Raw genomic sequence first — 20,009 nt, 5'->3', positions numbered from 1 at the left:
ATTGTTTAGAAAAAAATAAAACAAAACAAAAAACCAGAACAAGTGAACCAGAGATCAAAAAATGTTTTTTTAATCTCTGAAACAGAGTTGATTTTTTTCAAAATATAAGAAAATTGACAAAAACTCAATTATAGTGAGAAATTAAAGGAGAAAATAAAACTCAGAAATGAGAGACATAGCCTGCCACCACAGAGATATTGAGGATCATAACACACAACTGTGAATAATTATGCCCCAACAAGCTAGATAACTAAAAAAGGGAAAAAGTTTGGGCCTGGCCTGGTAGCCTAGTGCCTAAAGTGCTAGCCTTGATGTAGTGGGACCCCATCTGGGCAATGGTTCGTATCCTGGTGGCCTTGTTTCCCATCCAGCTCCCTGCGTGTGGCCTGGGAAAGCAGTCAAGGACAGCCCAAAGCCTTGTGATCCTCCACCCCTGTGGGAGACCCGGAAGTGGCTCCAGGCTCCTGACCTCAAATAGGCTCAGCTCTGGCCATTGCAGCCACTAAGATCTTCCTCTCTGTTTTTCCTCCTCTTTGTATATATGACTTTCCAATACAGATAAGTAAATCTTTGAAAAAGAGGAAAATTCCTAAACATATATAATCTATCAAGACTGAGTCAGGAAGAGTAGCAAACTGGAACCAACTTGCAGTAGGGATACTGCAACAGAGATAAAAGCCCACCATCATTGAACAGCCCAGTGATAATGGCTTTACTGCTAAATTTTGTTAAACATTAAATGAACTAATAACAATCTAAAAGTTTTGAAAATAGGTGGAATATTTAAAATCATTCTATGATGACAGTGTTGCCAGGATACCAAGACCAGACAAGGACACTGCAAGACTAGAAAAATGAATTACACATTACTTCCTCTGGTGGACATGGCATCCTTGTCTGAAATTAACTGTTTTTTTAATGAACGAGTTTATTTCTAGACTCTCTACTGTCCCATATATATGTAAACCTTCACAAGAACACACAATTGGGAAAGGATTATCTCTTCAATAAAACATTGGGAAAACTAGGTATCTATATACAGAGAATCAGATTGTGTTCTTACATCACACCACGTGCCAAAATCAACTCAAAATGTATTAAAAACAAAACGAAAGACCTGAAATTGTAAGACTCATAGAAGGAAACAATTTTAAAAAGCTTCTTCACAGTATTATTTATAGAGACACTTTGGATGTGACATCAGAAGCAGAAGCAACGCAAACAGAAGTTATTTTAAAAGGGTTACATCAAACTGAGATGCTGCAGCACAGCAATCAGCAGAATGATGAATCAACCTCATGGGAGAAAGAAGATATTTGCAAACTATTCATCTAGATGTTAATAGTCAGCATGTGTGTGAAAGTCACGTAACTCAGTAGCAAGAAAGCAACCCAATTTAAAAAGGACATTTTACCAAGAAGGCTTACCGATTGCTGAGAGATAAATGAAAAAATGCTCAACATTATTGATTAATTAATTTGTTCATTTATTAAAACCACAATTAAAGGGCAAGTGCTTGGCACATTGGTTAAGTCACTGCTTGGGATCCCTTCTATCAGAATGCCTGACTGAGTCTCAATACTCTGCTTCTGATGGGCTTCCTGCTTATGTGCCCCTCGGGAGAGATCAAGTGGTACTTTAAGTACCTTCTCTCTGCTGACCAGGTGGGACACTCAGATGTAGTTCCGAGTTCTGGAGTTGAGTTTGACCCTACCCTGGCTTTTGTAAATGTTTAGATAGTGAACCAGCAGACAACCTCCCTGTCTCCTTCTCTTTCCCTCTCAAAGTTTAAAATAGCATTTTAAAAATAACAATTTAACCACACTGATGCATCTCACACTGGTAAAGTAGCAAGAGTTGTTATCTTTAAAGAAAATGGTTGCTATTTTAAAAGAAAATCTTTGTGCACTGTTGTTAGGAATGTTAATTAGTACAATATATACGGAAAACAAATTTTCTTCAAATTATTAAAACAGAGTTACTACTAGTGGTTCTACTCATGGAAATGTATCTAAGTGAAATGAAATCAATATATTGTATTTTTATCTATGTCCACATTGTATTTCTCACAGTGGCCAGAATATGGAGTCAGCCATATTAGTCAGGTCATTTATGGCCTTAGTATGAGTGAAAGCATGATGTGCGGTACAATTTTAAAAGTTTGGAGAAAATGAATGAAGTTAAAATGTAAATTTATTTTGGTGCACATCTTTTGAAATCTATCCACATGTGGAGTATTCAAAAAGTTCACATAGATATAATGAAAAAGTTATGCATAGATTACAAAAATCAATGCATCACATTAAACATCTTTTAATTCAAATTTTCTATAAGGTTTTTGAACCCTCATGAATGTGTCAAATAGAATACCGTTCAACCTTTAAAAAGAAGAAAATCCATTGTTTATGACACAGATAATGTGGAAGACCTTATGCTAAGTTAAATAAACAAGAAACAGGAAGGGAAATAGAAAGAGATCAGACTTACAAAAAGAATAGAGTGGTGTTACCAGGGGTATCTGGGGACATGGATAACTGGAAGAGCTTGGCTGAGCTGTTATAAAGTTTTGCCTAACAGGAGACATCTCCATGATTCTAATTTCAGCTTGCTAAGTAAAGTTAGAAGTAGTAAATACATAGTACACTTCAAAGTTACTGAGAGAGTGAGCCTCACCATAAAAATGCTAACTTGTATGAAGTGAATGGATGTCAGTTAGCTATTCTATGTGGTTTCACTACATAAGCATATGTGAAAACATTACATTGTGTGCCACAAATATATACATGATACCCATTTGGCTATTTTAAACTTTAATAAAGCTAAAAAGTTTTTAAGTCATCTAAAGACCAATTTTATCCTTTCAAGAATATTTTTATTTTAAAGTGTGATACAGAGAAAAGGAGAGACATAGAAAGAGGTCCTCCATCTGATGGTTCACTCACCAAATAGCCACAGTGACTAGGTATGGAAAAGGCTGAAGTCAAGATCCTAGAACTCCATCCAGGTCCCACATGGGTGGCAGAGATCCAAGCACTTGGGGCCCTTTTCTTTGCATTAGCAAGGGCCTAAATCAAACAGAACCGCCAAAAAATGAACCAGCAGGCAGTGATTTAACGCACAGTGCCACAGTGAGCCTATAAATTTAAGCTTTCTTAAAGAAGTCCACACATTAAAAATAGTCTTTATTCCTTAAAGTAGTGTATTGTGGAATTCTTTTCATCAGTACTTTTTAAAACTAAGTTTTCAAAGTGAGTGCTTGATGCAGTGGTGACATCTCCACTTGGGATGCCCACATCCCATCTTGGAGCTCCTGATTTGCGTCCTAGTTATTTTGCTTCTGATCCACCTTCCTGCTAATTTGTGCCTTGGGAGGTAACTCAAATACATGGGGGCATTTCCAGTCACCTGGCAGACCCAAATAAAGTTCTGGGCTCCTACATTCATATAGTCTAGCCCTGACTGTTGCAAGCATTTGAACAGTAAACTGCTAGATGGGACAACTGTCTTTCAGATAAAAGTATTTTTTTAAAAAGGTGTCTAATGATTAAAAAAAAAATCAGTCTTTCTCACAACCAAGAGAAAACCTTCGCAGTATATAAAGAAAATGCTGAACATTTGGCGTAAGTATTTTTCTATAGTTCAATAAGTTGCTGCTTTTTCTAAGAAGTTTATTTTCATGTGCCTGAAGTACAGACAGAATTTTCCAACTACTGGTTCACTCTCCGAATAGCCACGACTACCAAGGCTTAACTAGACTAAAGCCAAGTGCCCAAAAAATAAGAGTCTCTTACTTAGGAAGCAGGGGCTCAATGACTTGAACGCTCATGTGCTTCCTCCTAAGGCACATTACCAGAGAGCTAGATAGAAAGCAGGACAGCTGGTGCTAGAACTGACTCCAGTATGGCATAAGGACATCCAAAATGCCAGGTGAATCTGTTGTTCCCATGGTGTCTTTTCCTGTTGTTGGTTTACTAACTTTAAGATTTGTTATATATTTTAGTATATTAAAACACCCAGTGAAGCTTCTCGTTCAGCTGAACAAACTCTAAAGAAAATTCTTTTGTGAAAAAAAAACTGACGTAAATAATATCTCCCGATGATCTTTTTATTAAACTGATCTCTTCTGGAACTGAATGTTTTCAAGAACTCACATCAAATGAAGAAGCCAAAACCTAAGGATATAAAGCTTTGAAAGGATAAACAAATTTATTCTGTGCAAATGCTGGTGGAAACTGAGTAAAAATCGATATTGTTAGCTCTGATTTAAAGGTTGTATAAGTTTTGTATGGTTTGGCACCTTTGTTTTCAAAATAAGTGCAGGTGTTTTTACTTTGCAGAACATGGAACTATTCAGGAAAGTGTGTGTGTGTGTGTGTGTGTGTGTGTGTTAGGCATTGCCACAGAAATGCCTTTTCTTGATTCTGGCTTAATAATAGTCACTTCTTTGAGTATCAATGGTATTTTAAAATATCTTGTGTCCTATTAAGTTTCAAAGACGTAACTTTTAGCAGGGCAATCAGTAACCCATTTATATGTATTAGAAGGTATTTCTTCCTTTGAGCAAATTTTAGTTTCTAATCGTGAGGCATGAAGTGCAGAATTCTTATCTTTTGGCACTACTTGCCCTCTCAATCAGGGCTTTTTGGAATGTTTAGCTTGTTAACACTACATGCTTGCCTGGTTTCCTGAACGCAAGAACCACATACTCATGCATATGCTGTCGCACATGCACACATTCAGAGTGTATGTGGAACTCTTCCTTTAGCAAATATGCTTTGATTCACTTAAAGTTCATTTATTTCCTTTTTTAAAAAAGATTTATTTATTTTTTTGGAAAGGCAGATATACAGAAAGGAGGAGAGACAGAGAGGAAGATCTTCCGTCCGTTGGTTCACTCCCCAAGCGGCCGCAATGGCTGGAGCTGAGCCAATCTGGAGCCAGGAGCCAGGAGCTCTTCCGGGTCTCCCATGCAGGTGCAGGGTCCCAAGGCTTTGGGCCGTCCTCCACTGCTTTCCCAGGCCACAAGCAGGGAGCTGGATGGGAAGTGGAGATACCCGGATTAGAACTGGCACCCATATGGGATCCCGGCATGTTCAAGGCGAGGACATAAACCACTAGGCCACAGCGCCAGGCCCCATTTATTTCCTTTTAAAAATACATCCCTATAATTCATTGTTTGATGTTTTACAAGGATTTTAGATGTAAAGTTATGACTCTCTAATGGACATAAGCTTTCACAATCTTTTCTATAGCAAGGTGATGGTAGCAATAAGCCTTCCCCAACCTTTCCTTTTTTCTTTATCTTGGGAAATGGGAGCAGCTAAGGGAACTAAATTTGCCTAACCAATGTGTGAATTCTTTTAAACTAATACTGAAATTCTCAGTCTGGGGAGTTGACACCCCGAGTTCTGCCAGAGCTTTGGGCAGAATTGTGTAATGTTTCAGATTGTTTGCTCCCATTGTCTTGTACTTCCTGATAGGCTCTCTTTTAAAATACTAGTCCTAGATTATCCTTGGACATTATAGACCCATCCTTAATTTGATTTATTTTCATGCCAATATTAGGGTTCACGACTGTAATCTCGTGGCTTGATTTTTTTTTAATTTTATGAGTGTATGAATGTATATGTGTATAATTAAATGATACATTAAAGTTATCAAATTACTGTTATTAAGGATTAATATTCTTCGATTTTGAGCATTTTAAATGACAACTTGTTAACGTAAGTGATCCTAGTGGCCTAACTTGTTTTGAGGGAATGTGTGAATGTTAATTCAATATAAATGTGTAGAAGGTAGTTACTGTCAAGAGTTGAATATGCTTTAGAAGACGTAGCAGGGACTCGTTAGGTTTACTATCCCTTAGGATGTCACTGGTATATTGTTGAAGATAATAATCCATCTCATTTCCATACCTAATTTTTAAAATATTAATTTGCACTTCTCCAAAAAGGAAAGGAAGAAAGGTGAGGGTTGGGGAGGGTAGGAGTGAGAGAAAGAGATTGAGAGAGAGAAATGGAGGAGTGCAAGGGAAAGTGGAAGAGAAAGAGAATGTATTTCATCCTTACATGCTTCAGGCATGATGTGACTCAGACCAAGGCCGGATGCCCAGAACCCTGCTTGACTTCCGGGTGGGTGGTAAGGACCCAAGTGTTGAGCCATCATCTGCTGCCTCCCAGTGTGCACATCAGGAAGCAGGAGTTAGGAGCAGGTCCAGAACAAGATCCCGGGCACATTGATATGGGACGTGAGTACCACAAGTGGCATCACAATTGTTGTGCTAAGCACCTGAGCCACAGCCAGTCATTGAAGGGTGCAACCAATCAGTTTTAATCACAAGACCCAGGAGTTACATATATTGTTTCGTATCTTATTGTAAGAATTTTGTCATATATTCAGACTTTACTGCACGTAAGTTTAGAAAGTAAATTCTGCAGCTGAGACACTATTGGCTCAGTCAAAATCCAGGAAGTTCTATTATAAAAATGAAAGCAAAGGAGAACGGGTGCTGGTAGAGTGGGAAGAAGCAATCTGTTTTTTTTTTCCTCACTGGAAATGCAAATATTTGTGACCTTCTTTCTCATAGATAGATCATACCTACTTCTCAAAAACGACAGCCCAAAACAAAATCCTTTTCTTGGGTCCAGATGTGATTCTCCATTATGTAGTGATTTATAAACTCAAAGGCAAGTGTTCTTCCTTTACCTTTTGCTTCTTAAATGTGTGATGGAATCAGTGACAAAATAGCTTTAATATAAACACCTTTGGAATGAGAGGAAAAATAAGATACAACTTATCTTTCCTGATCCTTAAAGGATTAAGTCTTTTTATTTTGGCAGTGAAGGAAGGGCTTGGTAAGACCTAGTTTTGCTGAGAGAAGCTCACTCGTCCTTTGTCCACTGTAGTCTCTGACTTGCCTCTTGGGGAATTATTGTTGTTCTAATTTTTGTGACTCTGATGTGACGTTTGCAGAGAATTAGAAACTGCTCTACTTTCTCAGCCTGCTTCTTGTAAGTCAAATTTGGCACCCAGACTTCATTATGTTGTCTATGTCAGGCTTGTGGTGCTTGTTTTGCTGACAGAGTTCCCTCCAACTTGTAGGTTTCCACTCGTTTTCCTCCAGTCATGTAAATGTGAACATATCAGAGTTGAAGATCTCACTTGGTCAGAGTTGTTAGGCCTACAGACTTAGTCACTTACTAGTTACTTTTCTCACACCATCCAACTATCCTGCAAATGAATGACTGCTTTAGTGAAATGGCTACTCTACAGTAGCTCTAAAAAAGCTTAAAAGCAAGCTGAAATCGATTAACTTGAACAGAAAGTGTTTTATAACCTCACAAAAGAAAATTTAGCGCTCTTTAAAGGAAGACTATAAAATCTACATATTCAACAACATAATATTCATTGGGCACATGAAATGTTTATGTTTGTGTTTGCATAAAACTGGCTTCTAGACTTGTATGTATATTTATGTATTTATGAATATGTATGTGTGTATAACTTAGATATGTGATGAAATATAAAAATAGAAACAGACTTGGAAGAGCTAGAGATGATATTAGTATGAAAAGATTTAATAACTATTGTAAACATATTCAAGGACTTAAGAAGAAATGTTGGAATGAGAAAAATTAAGGGAACAATAGAGAAGAATTGAATAATCATAGTTAGAAATACAATAGTTGAAATGGAAACTCCTTTAGCTTAATAGAACAGATTTTGGAAAATGGTCAATAAGTGAAAATAGCCATTGACTTATCATTGGAAGGAATGTGGGTCAGATGGAATAACATTTGAGTGCTGAGAGGGGAAAAAATGTCTATTTAGAATCCTCTAACTGGTATGCATACACTGTAATTTTAAACGATGATTTTAAATTTTAAATGATGATCTTCAAGCTAAAGGAAATTCATACTGGGTAAAAACTACATGAATTAAAGAGGAAATGGTAAGAAATAGTGAATTTGTAGGCCTGCAATATGATTAAATTACACCTTTCCAAAACACTCATAGATCAAGAAGAAATTACAACATATGCAATATTCTGATAACACAAACACATAAAAAATTGAGGAACATATCTGTTAAATTACAAAAGCAGTATTAATATGAATATGTTTGACTCTGATTGCTTATATTAAAACAATGTAAAATGTATGATGGATTTCTTTAATAGGCAGAGTGACAGAAGAAGAGATGGAGAGAGCGAAGCAGAGGAATGGAAAGACTTCCCATCCTTTACTTCACTCCCCGGAGAATTGCAGCAATAATTTTCTGAAGTTAAATAAACACTTAGGAAGTTATATCCAGATTCAGATTCAGAACAAGTTAAAGAAGAACAGGGTAGAAACTGATGAAACATAAAAGCAATGGAAAAAATCAACGAAAACAAAATTTTGTGCTTTGACAATATTAAAATTAAAATTTTCTTAAAAAATTTTAGCTATTTTGTTGAGGAAAAATTACCAACATTTTATAGGCATTAATCATTAGAATTTTGTGAGCAACTGTGTATCAATACGTTTAAGTATTTAGATTTAAGTACTCCAATTATTTGAAAGAAGCAAGTTACCAGGTTGACCGAGAGAATAATACAAAATTTAAGAAACTTCATACTAATTGGAGAAATTGATTTAATAACTAAATACCTTTCCTGTGTAGGAAGCTCCAGGCCCAGATGGCTACACTGGTCAATTTTAATAGGAACTTAAATAATAGATAATTCCAACCATGCATGAATTCTTTCACAAACAATAGGAGGAGATACTAATTTTCTGAGGCCAGCGTTAGGCTTATCTCAAAACTAGACACATATACTACAATAAAATATATTCGTATTTCCTTAAATTATGGATGCATGAAAATCCTTAATGAAATAGCAAATAGAGTCTAGCAAAAAACAAAACTACATTATGGGGTTAATATTGGGGTGCAGTGGATTAAGCTTCTGCTGGTGATCCCATAGCAGAGCACCTTTTGGGTTTTGGTTGCTCTAATTCTGATATACTCCCTACTAATGTTCTTGGGAAGGCAGTAAAAGATGATGGTTCAAGTACATAGGTTCATGCCATCATGGAGACCAAGGTAGAACTTCTGTTTACTTGTTTGAGCCTGTAGTGTTTAAAAAATTACTTTATAATAATTTTGTGATGGTCACATAAAGAATGGAGGTATATGACCTTTATTGGGAAAGATTTCTTTTTTTCTCTTAAATTTAAGATTTGTTTTGTTTTTGGAAACTGAGATATACGAAGAGGAGGAGAGACAAAGGGGAAGATCTTCCATCCATTGATTCACTCCCCAGGCGGCCACAACGGCCAGAGTTGCGTGGATCCGAAGCTTTAGCCAGAGTTCCTTCTGGGTCTCCTGTGCGGGTGCAGGGTCCCAAAGATTTGGGCTGTCCTTTACTTTCCCAGGCCACAAGCAGGGAACTGGATGGGAAGCGGAGATGCTTGGATTAAAACTGGCGTCCATATGGGATCCCAGCGTGTGCAAGATGAGGACTTTAACCACTAAGCTACCATGCTGGGCCCTAGGAAAGATTTCTTAATACATGAAAGGTGTTAACCACAAAAGGACAGTTGGATATTTGAACATCATCAAAATTTGAGTCATTTGCTTCTCAAAAGGCTTCATAAGAACAATAATAAAAGACAAACTGTGGACTCAAAGTGGGTCTGATACATGCACTCTGATATACAACTGTCAAAATAGTAGAATAACCCAATTAAATATGGGCCAAATATCTGAGCAAGCATTTTTATCAAAGGATGTTTTAAACCTCTTGGAAAGCATGAGATGCTTGTGAAATTATGCTCTACATCAGATTGGAAAGCTCTGGCTTGTGGATCAAATCTGGCCACAAAATATTTTTGCAATCTTTGTCTACATTTGTAAATATTGGAATACAGTGATATCTGTTCCTTTTTTTTTTCTGAAAGAGAACTAAGTAGATTTTTTTTCTTTTTCTAATCATTTATTCATTAATTACATTGTATTACATGATCTGTTCCTTTTTGTATCATACATGGCTACCCCCATGTTATGGCAGAATTGAATAGTTGTTACAGAGCATGTGGTCTGCAATGCCTGAAATATTTACTGCCTCCATAAAGAAGTTTCTTGGCTCCTGGTGTAAAGTAGCCTGATTTAAGGCAAGGATAAACTCTTCCAGGTGAGAAAATACCACTGGAAATGGTTGCTTCAAACTTTTTCATCAGAGCAAACTTTATTACTAATATTTTTGGAGTTGTGTTTTTCACAAACTTGATCTTTTTTGGTTTTCAGTTATAATTATTGTATCAACGAGCTGACAAAATCTTTGTTAAGGTCAAAATGAAGTTATATATGTCTCAGTCTTGATAATGTAAGTTGTAATGTGAAAGTTCTGTCTTATTCTGAATACCTACCCTTTTATTTAAAACAGATATCTAACTTTATGTCAACAAACAGTACCAAGAGAAACTACATACAAAATCAAACAGTTTGTACTTACTTCCTGCAGCAAATTAAGTGGTGACTGCCTGCCTACAAGGATGGGGATCAAAGGCATATGCTATCTCTCTAGGGAATGGACTGGTTTCTCTTACTGTCCAGGTGGTCTCCTCTCAAAGTGACTTGATCTTTTCTAGAGGTCCCACCCCCATTTTATGGTCAACACATGGTGGTCTGTGGTTTGTGGTCTGTTTAGCACACTGTACAAAGAGGCATGGAATGAATGTCTTTAGTGGTCAGGCAGGCCAGGTTCGCATGCCATTTGGGCAATCTGGGCACTCTTGGTTTGCCTCACAGTCCTATGGGCTCAGTCGTTGCATCAGCTATGTCCTGGTTTGTCGCACTAAAAGTTACTTAAGCCATTACTTCATTGGTTACATAAGTTGTTTACATAAGACATGCTTTAACTTAAGATGTTAAAAGGTGTTGATCTGCTTTGAGCAGGTTTGCCATAGGTATAGCTCTAACATGTTTACAACCTTAATTATTTTTGAAAAAAAGTTTCTTCAAGCAAGGGAACATTGTTAGTAGGGAAGCTTGCATATCATTTTTAATTATATCAAACATTTCAGTTCACTTCCATTAAAATGTTTAATAAGTAATCCTTTGCAGGAAATTCATTTTACACATCACAAAACCTCTGCATAATTTAGTTTATGATAGTATAATTGAATAAAGAGATATAAAGATGATTTTTATAAACTTCAGTTTCAGAATATCTGATATGAGTGATATGTGCTCCACGAACATGTTCTTTTTTCTCTTTTACATTTATAAAATTATCACCAATTTGATAGCTAATCCAGATTGCAGTTTATAAGGAAATTTTGTAGATGGAGCAAAACTCATTGAAAGAATGTATAAGATCATCTTTGATTTCTACCACACTTCTCAAATAATGACCACTTTAAATGGACTTTGGATCCATTCTTTTTCTACTTTTTTTTTTTTTAGCATCACCCCTTTTCTAGTCCAAGCCCTTTTTTGCTTCATTAACTTATTCAGTATAAGCTGTTAGAGTCTTGGTGATTTAACACACTAGATGTCTCCTCTGGCTTCCGTGAAATTCACTGTGCTCCTCTTATATTACCAGCAGTAGTAGTTTTGAAGGTCCTCTGAAACGACAGGTTTTTTTTTCCTGCTCCATTAATCAGAACTAGTCACACACCGCCAGCCTCAGTGCAATAAAATCTAGGAAACATTGAACAGCACATGTACTATTTGGAGACCACTATTACCTGCATTGTACCATCTTCAGATTATTAGTTAAATTTTTTGGTTTACTTATTTCTTCTCATTTTCCACTGGAATACTAATATCCAGAGTGCCTGGAAAGAAATTTCACATACTGCTTAGTGGTTTTCATTTTTTGAGTTAAAATTCAAACATTTCACTATCAACCGTGCAAGGTGCTACATTGTGTGGCCCTTCTCCTCCACTCTGATTTCACAATTAGTATTTAGTGTTGTTACTATCTAAAATAGTTTATTGTGAATAGGCATTCTCTTATTTTTTTCTATGTTAATGAAAACGTGATTTTTTTTCAATGTCAAGTTTACAAGATGAAGATAACTACTATAAATGGAATAGTTAATAACACTAACAGCATATCAGTTTATATGGAATCTCCAAATACATTACTTGCAATTAAATCTTTTGAAAAATACCATTTTGAGGTCAGGCATTTAGCCTAGCAGTTAAGACTCCTGTGTGACGTTGGTGTACCTCAGAAGTTAGAGATCAGGCCACTTCCCCTGCTAGACAGTGCAGAGCCACAGAAGCAGCTGTGACCACTCATGCGGTCGTGTTCCTGCCATTTATGTGCAAGACCTTGGTTGAATTTCCAGCTACCAGCTTCAGCTCTGATCGAAGCCGCACAGTGCTGGCATTGGGGGCTTACGGGGAGGGGTGGTGAACCAGTGGTCGTAGTACTTTCTCTGTGCATCTCTTTTTCACTGTCTCCATCTCATTCTCTCTGTCATCTTCCTTTCATTCCTTGCGCCCTTCTTGTCTCCTCTCTCCTTCTTCCCTCTCTTAAATAAAGTTTCAAACACATCAAAAATATTTTCATTAAATATCATTAATAAAAAATTAGATAGCCTTTTGAAAATATAAAATCCTGTAAAAATGACCACATTCTATTGTTTCCATAATTGTTTTCTGTTTCTTTGACAGCAACCTCATAGAATATTTTCCTTTGCTAGAGTTCATTCTGGTTAAATGTGCTTTTCAAATTAATAAACATTAGGTTCACAGAAAAAGCGAGTGGAAAGTTCAGGATGTACTCGTACACCCTGATCCCCACAAATACACACCGTCTGCCACTAGCAGCATCCCACATTAGAATGGTGTATTTGTTACACTTGATGAGGCTTGTTGAATCATCATTACCACCTATAGTCCATAATTTACATTGGGGTTTGCAATTTGTGTCATATACTCTGGATTTTGACAGTACATGCATTTTTTTGACACATTTAAGGTCCATTTCTTTTTCAATAAGTTTTTGCTCTCTAGTTATATTTCCAATTTCTGTCATTTTCTCATTTGGTAATTTGCATCTACTGATTAATTCTCTCTCTCATACGGACACATGCGCACACACACACACACAATCCAAAACAGTTTGTTCTCTAGCTGGAGTGGTTTGACTAAAAGTAATGATTTATGGTCCCACAGACTATGGGTTAGAGCAGTGCTCCTGTCTGATACATATGAAAGAAAGGCTTATGCAAATACCTTGTGGTCACTGAGATGTGAATCCTGGGAATGGATTTATCTTAATAAACATTTTAAGTCCTGTGTAGCTGCATGTTTATTTGTAATGCAATAGAACATTCATATTTTTGACAGTTTCTTTAATTTGATTTTAAGAGTTTAATTATGCCTGTTTTAGTTATGCCTGTTTTAGCAAATGAAGATTACATTAAGTGTCCTAACAGCAAGCCCAATACTTACATTTTAAAAAGCCTTCTGCAACAGTTTTTACATGGCATTTTACTGTCATTACTGTTGTTTATTTTTTTACTGGTCCCTCCCTAGTTAAACAGGTATTAATAAAGTTTTAAACAGAAGAGGTATTGTACTATCAATTCAATATGTAATAGTGCACAAAAACAGGTATTTGCTGGGTGGAAGATAATGAAATTAGTTTCTTTTGAATGAGAAGTCAATTTACTACTGTCATGTAATTATATGTCTTTTTATTTGTGTTTTATAATATGAGTAAAGAAAGTTATAAAATGGTCTTGTGCTTTTACTAACAGTGTTTGTCTTCTTCACAGTCACTGTAGTCCCGAATGGAAGTGGCTTGTGGACAGAGCAAGAGTTGGCAGCCGATGGACTTGGCTTCAAGCTCAGATTTCAGAGCTAGAATACAAAATCCAACAACTAACAGACATTCACAGGCAGATTCGTGCCTCCAAGGTATTATCTGCAGTCTACTAAATATTGTACTGTCTGTATGCTTTCTTTCCATTTTATAAGACAAAATAATTTTTGCAAAGTTTATAAAAATGTAACTAGCTTAAGATTTTTGATACACTGACATGTTAAAACTTTCTTAATAATGCCTTTTGATTTAACAAGATAATGTTTCATACTTTTTGAGCAATTCAAAACTTCAGTAGATTCTAGTTAGTATAAATTATGTATATGTATATATTTCCTTCAAGTTTTTTTTATTATGGCAAAACACAACATAAAACTTACCAAGTTTGGTGGCATTAAGCACATTAATAATGTTAAGCATTCATCACTGATCAGCTCCATAACTTTAATTGTTTTAAAATAAAACTCTGCTTATTAAATAAGTTATCCATTTCTTTTTCCTCTTTTACTCTTGGCAACAGTGCCTGCCTTTATGATTTTTATTATTTTAAGTATCTCATGTAATTGGAATCATTAATATATTTGTCCTTTTGTGACTGGTTTATATCATAATGTCCTCAAGTTTCTTATATACTTTGGCATGTATTAGAATCTTAAAAACATTTAAGGCAGAATAATATTCTATTCTATGTACACACCACATCTTGCTATGCTTGCTTTCAGTGATGAAAATTTGGGATGCTTTGCATTTTGGCTATTGTGAGGATGCTATAAACAAAAAATCCTGCAATGTGCAGACACAGGTTTTGATTCTTTTGAGAAAACACAGAAGCGGAATTGCTAGATTATGTAGTAATTCTATTCTAAATATTTTGCAGAAGAGCCATACTCTTCTCCTAAAGTGTTTATAATAGTTTACGTCCCACCAACATTATACAGCAGTTTTACTTTATCCATATCCATTGTAGTTTTGATACGCATTTCCCTGAAGATGAATGATGTTGAACCTTCCTTAATTTTTCCCAAATTTTTTTACCCCCCCCCCAATTTTTCCCAAATTTTTACGATAACATATTTTTATTTCACTTTGCTATTTTAGGCTTAACACTCATTAGGTAAGGATATCAACACACAGCAAGTAGAAAAAAAAAAACAAAAAACAAAACCCGCTTGCTCTTCCTCTGGAGTGTAGACAAAGGCTGTAAGAAATGAGCACGTCCCGGATGTCAGTCTCACTCACATAGACCATGTGTTTATTCACCATTTACATGTCATCTGTGGAGAAACATCTCCAGTCCTTTGCTCATCTTAAAAAAAGATTTATTTATTTTTATTGCAAAGTCAGATACATATAGAGAAGAAGAGACAGAGGAAGATCTTCCATCCATTGATTCACTCCCCACGTGGCCTCAATGGCCGGAACTGAGCCAATCCTAAGATAGGAGCCCGGAACCTCTTCCAGGTCTCCCAAGCAGGTGCAGGGTCACAAGGCTTTGGCTCTCCTCAACTTCTTTCCCAGGCCATAAGCAGGGAGCTGAATGGGAAATGGGGCTACCGGGATTAGAACCAGTGCCCATATGGAATCCCAGAGTGTGCAAGGCGAGTACTTTAGCTGCTTAGTCTGCTGTGCTGGGCCCCCTTTACTCTTTTTTTTATTTTTTTGATGCAGCTGTATTTTTAGATTTTGTATTTTGTTGTTGAGATTTGGTATTTATTTAAAATATATATATATTCAGGAAATTAATCACTTACCAGATAAATAAATTGCAAATGTTTTCTCCCATTTATTGGGGAACCTTTTTACTCTGTTGATATTCCCTTTTGATGCTCAAGTTAAAAAAATTATGAATTCAAAACTTTTGTTAGTTACCTGTGCTTTTGATGTCATAGTGAAGAAATCATTGACAATCCACTGTCACAATTTTTATGGTTTTAAGGTTTTCATTGAGGAAAATTAATTTTTGTATATGGTGTTAGGTAAGGATCTAACTTCATTCTTTTGAATGTGAATATCGGTTTGTATATTTGTCTTAATGCTAATCTTATACTGTTTTGGTTACTGTGGTTTATAGTGGCGTCTAAACTCTGAAAGAATGTTTGTTGCTGCTTTGCTGTTCGTTCTCAAGATCATGTTGAGGATATGGCACCCTTTCAAATTATGGATGAATTTTAAGATGTGTCTTAAAAATTCTATAAAAAAGTGTTATTTGATAGGGATTGAATTGAATATGTAGGTTACTTTCATCAGTTTTGACATCTGAATGTAACTAAATTCTTCAGTTTGTGAGCATAGTATGTGTTTAAATTTATTTATGTAATTTCTTTCAGCATCACTTTGTTATTTTCATTGTACAGATCTTTCGCCTACTTGATTAATATTTTTAAAATATTTTCTTAAGTATTTTATTATTTTATGTTATTTTATACAAAATTTTGTAATTTTCATATTTATTCATTGTTAATTTATATAAATGCTACTGATTTTTATGTGTGTGGTTTTTGTATCAGTTGAAATAATCCTGTGATTTTTTTCTGTTAATCTAGTGTATTATGTTGACCAGTTTTGTGTGTTGAGCCATCCTTGCATTTTAGAAGTAAATCTGCTTAGCTGTGATTTATAATCTTTTTACTATGCTGCTGAATTTGTCCACTAGCTTTTAGCTGAAGGTTTTTGCACCAATAGTAATAATACAGTTTCTATATTTTTCTTTTCTTGTAATGCCTTTACCTGCTTTTGACCTGAGGGTAATACTGATGTAACTGAATGAGTTGAGAAGTGCCCCCCACTCTAATTTTGAGAAGTGTGGAAAGTATGGATATTTTTTTGTTTAAATGTGAAGCCATTCAGTCCAGGGCTTTTTTTTTTTTCTTGTAATATTTTTTATTGCAAGTTCAATCTTCTTACTAATCGTAAGTCTGTTCAGATGATTCATTTCTATGTAATTTGTTTTTGGTAGGTCTTATAGGTCTTTCTACAAATTGGTACATTTCATCTAGATTACCCAACTTGTTGGCATCCTATTCTTATAAAACTCTCTTAACAATCCTTTTAATTTTATCAGAATAAGTAGCAAGTCCTCATTTTCATCTCTTATTATGGTAACCTGATTATTCTCTCTGTCTTCCTAATCCAACTAAATGTTTATTCACTTTGTTGATCTTTTTGGAGAATCAACTTTTAGTTTTAATGATTTTATATATTTTTATAGCCCATTCTCATTTATCTCTGCTCTAATGTATTTTATGTCTTCCTTATGCTAGCTTTTGGTTTAGCCTATTTTACCTTTTCTAGTTTCTTAAGTTTAAAATATTCTTTATTGGTTTTAAACAATTTGTTTAGAAGCATGAAGTTTAATTTTTTAACAATATCTTATTTTAAACCGAAAATACTATTTCTTACAGTTCTGATTAGAAAAACAGACTGATTCTAGATTTTCATTATAGCTCAGATTTTTTTTTACTCAGAACAATTTTTACTGTAAGACAATTGTTTTTTTATTTTTCTTTCAAGGGAATATCAGAGCCATAGCATTAGTAAAGAATGAATTCTGTTTAAAGTTACTTATTTTTGAACCACGAGAGTAGACTCAGAGTGATAATGGTTCTTTATCATGAGCCTGTTCCTTCTGCATAATCTTTAGTCCCAACCTACAATTAGTAATTACTACAGTAAGATTATTAAAGTGCTTTCCTAATGTTAATGCAAGGTAAATTTTTGTGGAATATATGCAGTGTCACTTGGGTACCATGAGATAATGAACATTTAGAAGTAAATTCAACATTGAGATGCTTATAGCTCCACATATTACATATACAGGAAGAACCAGATCGATTTTAAATAGTCATAAATAATTCCACTTATTGAAACACATCAATTCAATAGAAAGTCTGGACAAATGTTTATAGGTATAAATTCCCTCCTTTTTTTAACACTTTTTTTGAATCCCAAATTTGACATGTTGTATATTCATTCTCAACCACATGTGTCTGCTAATGTTCCATGTGGTTTTTTCTTCGATTTATTGGTTGTTCTATCGATTTGCTAATTTCTGCAAATTTAAAAATTTTCTAGTTGTTGTGTTTTTGATTTCTAACTTCATCCTGTTATAGTTGGAAAAGATACTTTTATGATATCTTTCTTTTTATGTCTATTTAGTTTTAATTTGCGAGCTTATATGTAGACTGTCCTGGAAAATGTCCCGTATATACTTGGGGAGAATGTATGTATTGTTAGAAGAGAATATTCAGTGCATGTTAAGTCTAGTTGCGTTTTTGTGTTAAGTTTTCCATTTTCTTACTTCTACCCATTATTATGTGTGGTAATAGAAGTTTTGCTGGGCCTATGGCATAGGCATTCCAAATAGGCACAATCCTTGGACCATTGCACTCATGTGGGAGGTCCGGATGAGCTCCTGGCTTCTGGCTTCAGACCAGCCTAGCTCCTACCCTTGTGGCCCTTTGAGGAGTTAACCAGCAGATGGAAGAGCTGTTTCTCTTTCTCTCCTTCTCCATCTATAACTCTGCTTTTCAAATAAAAATAAATAAATCTTAAAAAATAAAAAAGTTATCTACTATTATAGAACTTTATTTCTTCCTTCAATTTTATCAATTTTTGCTTTAAAAGTGTATTTTGATGATCTGTTATTAGTTGTGTTGATATTTATGGCAGTTGTACGTTCTTGTTGATTAAACCATCAGTACTAGACAATGTCCTGTTTTGTCTCTTGTGACCTTTTTTTAACTTGAAGTCTCTTTTCCTGGTAGTTACAGCTGTCCTTGATCTCTTTAAATGCATTATTATTATTGCACAGAATATCTTTTACAATCCTTTGATCTTCAATGTATTTATGTCATTGCATTTTTATAAAGATTTATTTTTATTTATTTGAAAAGCAGAGTTACAGAGAGAAAGTTGAGGGACAGGGAAAGAGAATCTTTCAACAGCTTATTCACTCCCAAATGAACACAATGACTGAGGCTGAGCCAGGCAAAAGAGAGGAGTTTGGAACTCCATTTGGATCTCCCAGATGGATAGCAGGGACCTAACTCTTGCGTCATTTTCTGGTGCATTTCTAGGAACACTAGCAAGGAACTGGATCAGAAGTGGTGTAGCCAAGACTTGAACCAATGCTTATATGGGATGCTCACATCGGCAGGTGCTGGCTTAACCCATTATAAACACAAACACTGGGTCTCTCTCTCTCTCTCTCTTTTTAAAAAATATTTATTTATTTTTATTGCAAAGTCAGATATACAGAGAGGAGGAGAGACAGAGAGGAAGATCTTTCCGTCCGATGAGTCACTCCCCAAGTGACCGCAACAGCCGGTGCTACACTGATCTGAAACCAGGAGCCAGGAACTTCCTCTAGGTCTCCCATGCAGGTGCAGGGTCCCAAGGCTTTGGGCCATCCTCGACTGCTTTTCCAGGCCACAAGAGAGAGCTAGATAGAAAGCTGGGCTGCTGGGATTAGAACTGGCATCCATATGGGATCCCAGCTCATGCTAGGTGAGGACTTTAGCCGCTAGGCCATGCTTCCAGGCCCACACTGATTCTCTTGTGTCATTGAATTTAAAGTTAATCTCTTGTAGACTGCATAGCACTGGCTCATGTCTTTTTTTTCTGTTCTTCTAATCTCTGTATTTTGGAATAGATTCAAAGTAAATGTTGATAAGCTTTGGTTTATTGGTATCATTTTGCTACTTCTGTATGCTTTATACTTTCATTATTTCTTATATTTTTGTGTTAATTTTCTTCAATTATTTTTTTTGAAAATGAAGTATTTAGATTTATTTCTCTTTTTGTGTATATCCAGTACTTATTTTTTGTATTTTCTATAGTTGCCATCATTATAAGGTTATAGCATTTTTTTTAAGATTTTATTATTATTGGAAAGCAGGATATACAGAGAGGAGGAGAGACAGAGAGGAAGATCTTCCATCTGATGATTCACTCCCCAAGTGAGCCGCAACGGGCCGGTACGCGCCAATCCGAAGCCGGGAACCAGGAACCTCTTCCAGGTCTCCCACGTGGGTGCAGTGTCCCAAAGCTTTGGGCCGTCCTCAACTGCTTTCCCCAGGCCACAAGCAGGGAGCTGGATGGGAAGTGGAGCTGCCAGGATTAGAACCGGTGCCGATATGGGATCCCGGGGCTTTCAAGGCGAGGACTTTAGCCGCTAGGCCAC

General features: G+C 35.7%; 1 protein-coding gene across 4 annotated transcripts in view; it reads left to right on the top strand.

The window, feature by feature from the left end:
- Window positions 1-20,009, top strand: part of KANSL1L (KAT8 regulatory NSL complex subunit 1 like) — a 105,779-nt gene that overhangs the window by 29,424 nt on the left and 56,346 nt on the right. For all 4 annotated transcript variants that reach the window (XM_058664944.1, XM_058664941.1, XM_058664943.1 and 1 more), the window contains exon 3: window positions 13,782-13,923. In XM_058664944.1, the coding sequence (XP_058520927.1) occupies window positions 13,782-13,923 (142 nt within the window). The remainder of the gene's footprint in view (window positions 1-13,781; window positions 13,924-20,009) is intronic.

This window comes from Ochotona princeps, chromosome 5 (assembly GCF_030435755.1).
Source record: "Ochotona princeps isolate mOchPri1 chromosome 5, mOchPri1.hap1, whole genome shotgun sequence".
NCBI lineage: Eukaryota > Metazoa > Chordata > Mammalia > Lagomorpha > Ochotonidae > Ochotona > Ochotona princeps.
The sequence above is the reverse complement of the archived record's forward strand: the minus strand, read 5'-3'. Positions and strand labels throughout refer to the sequence as shown.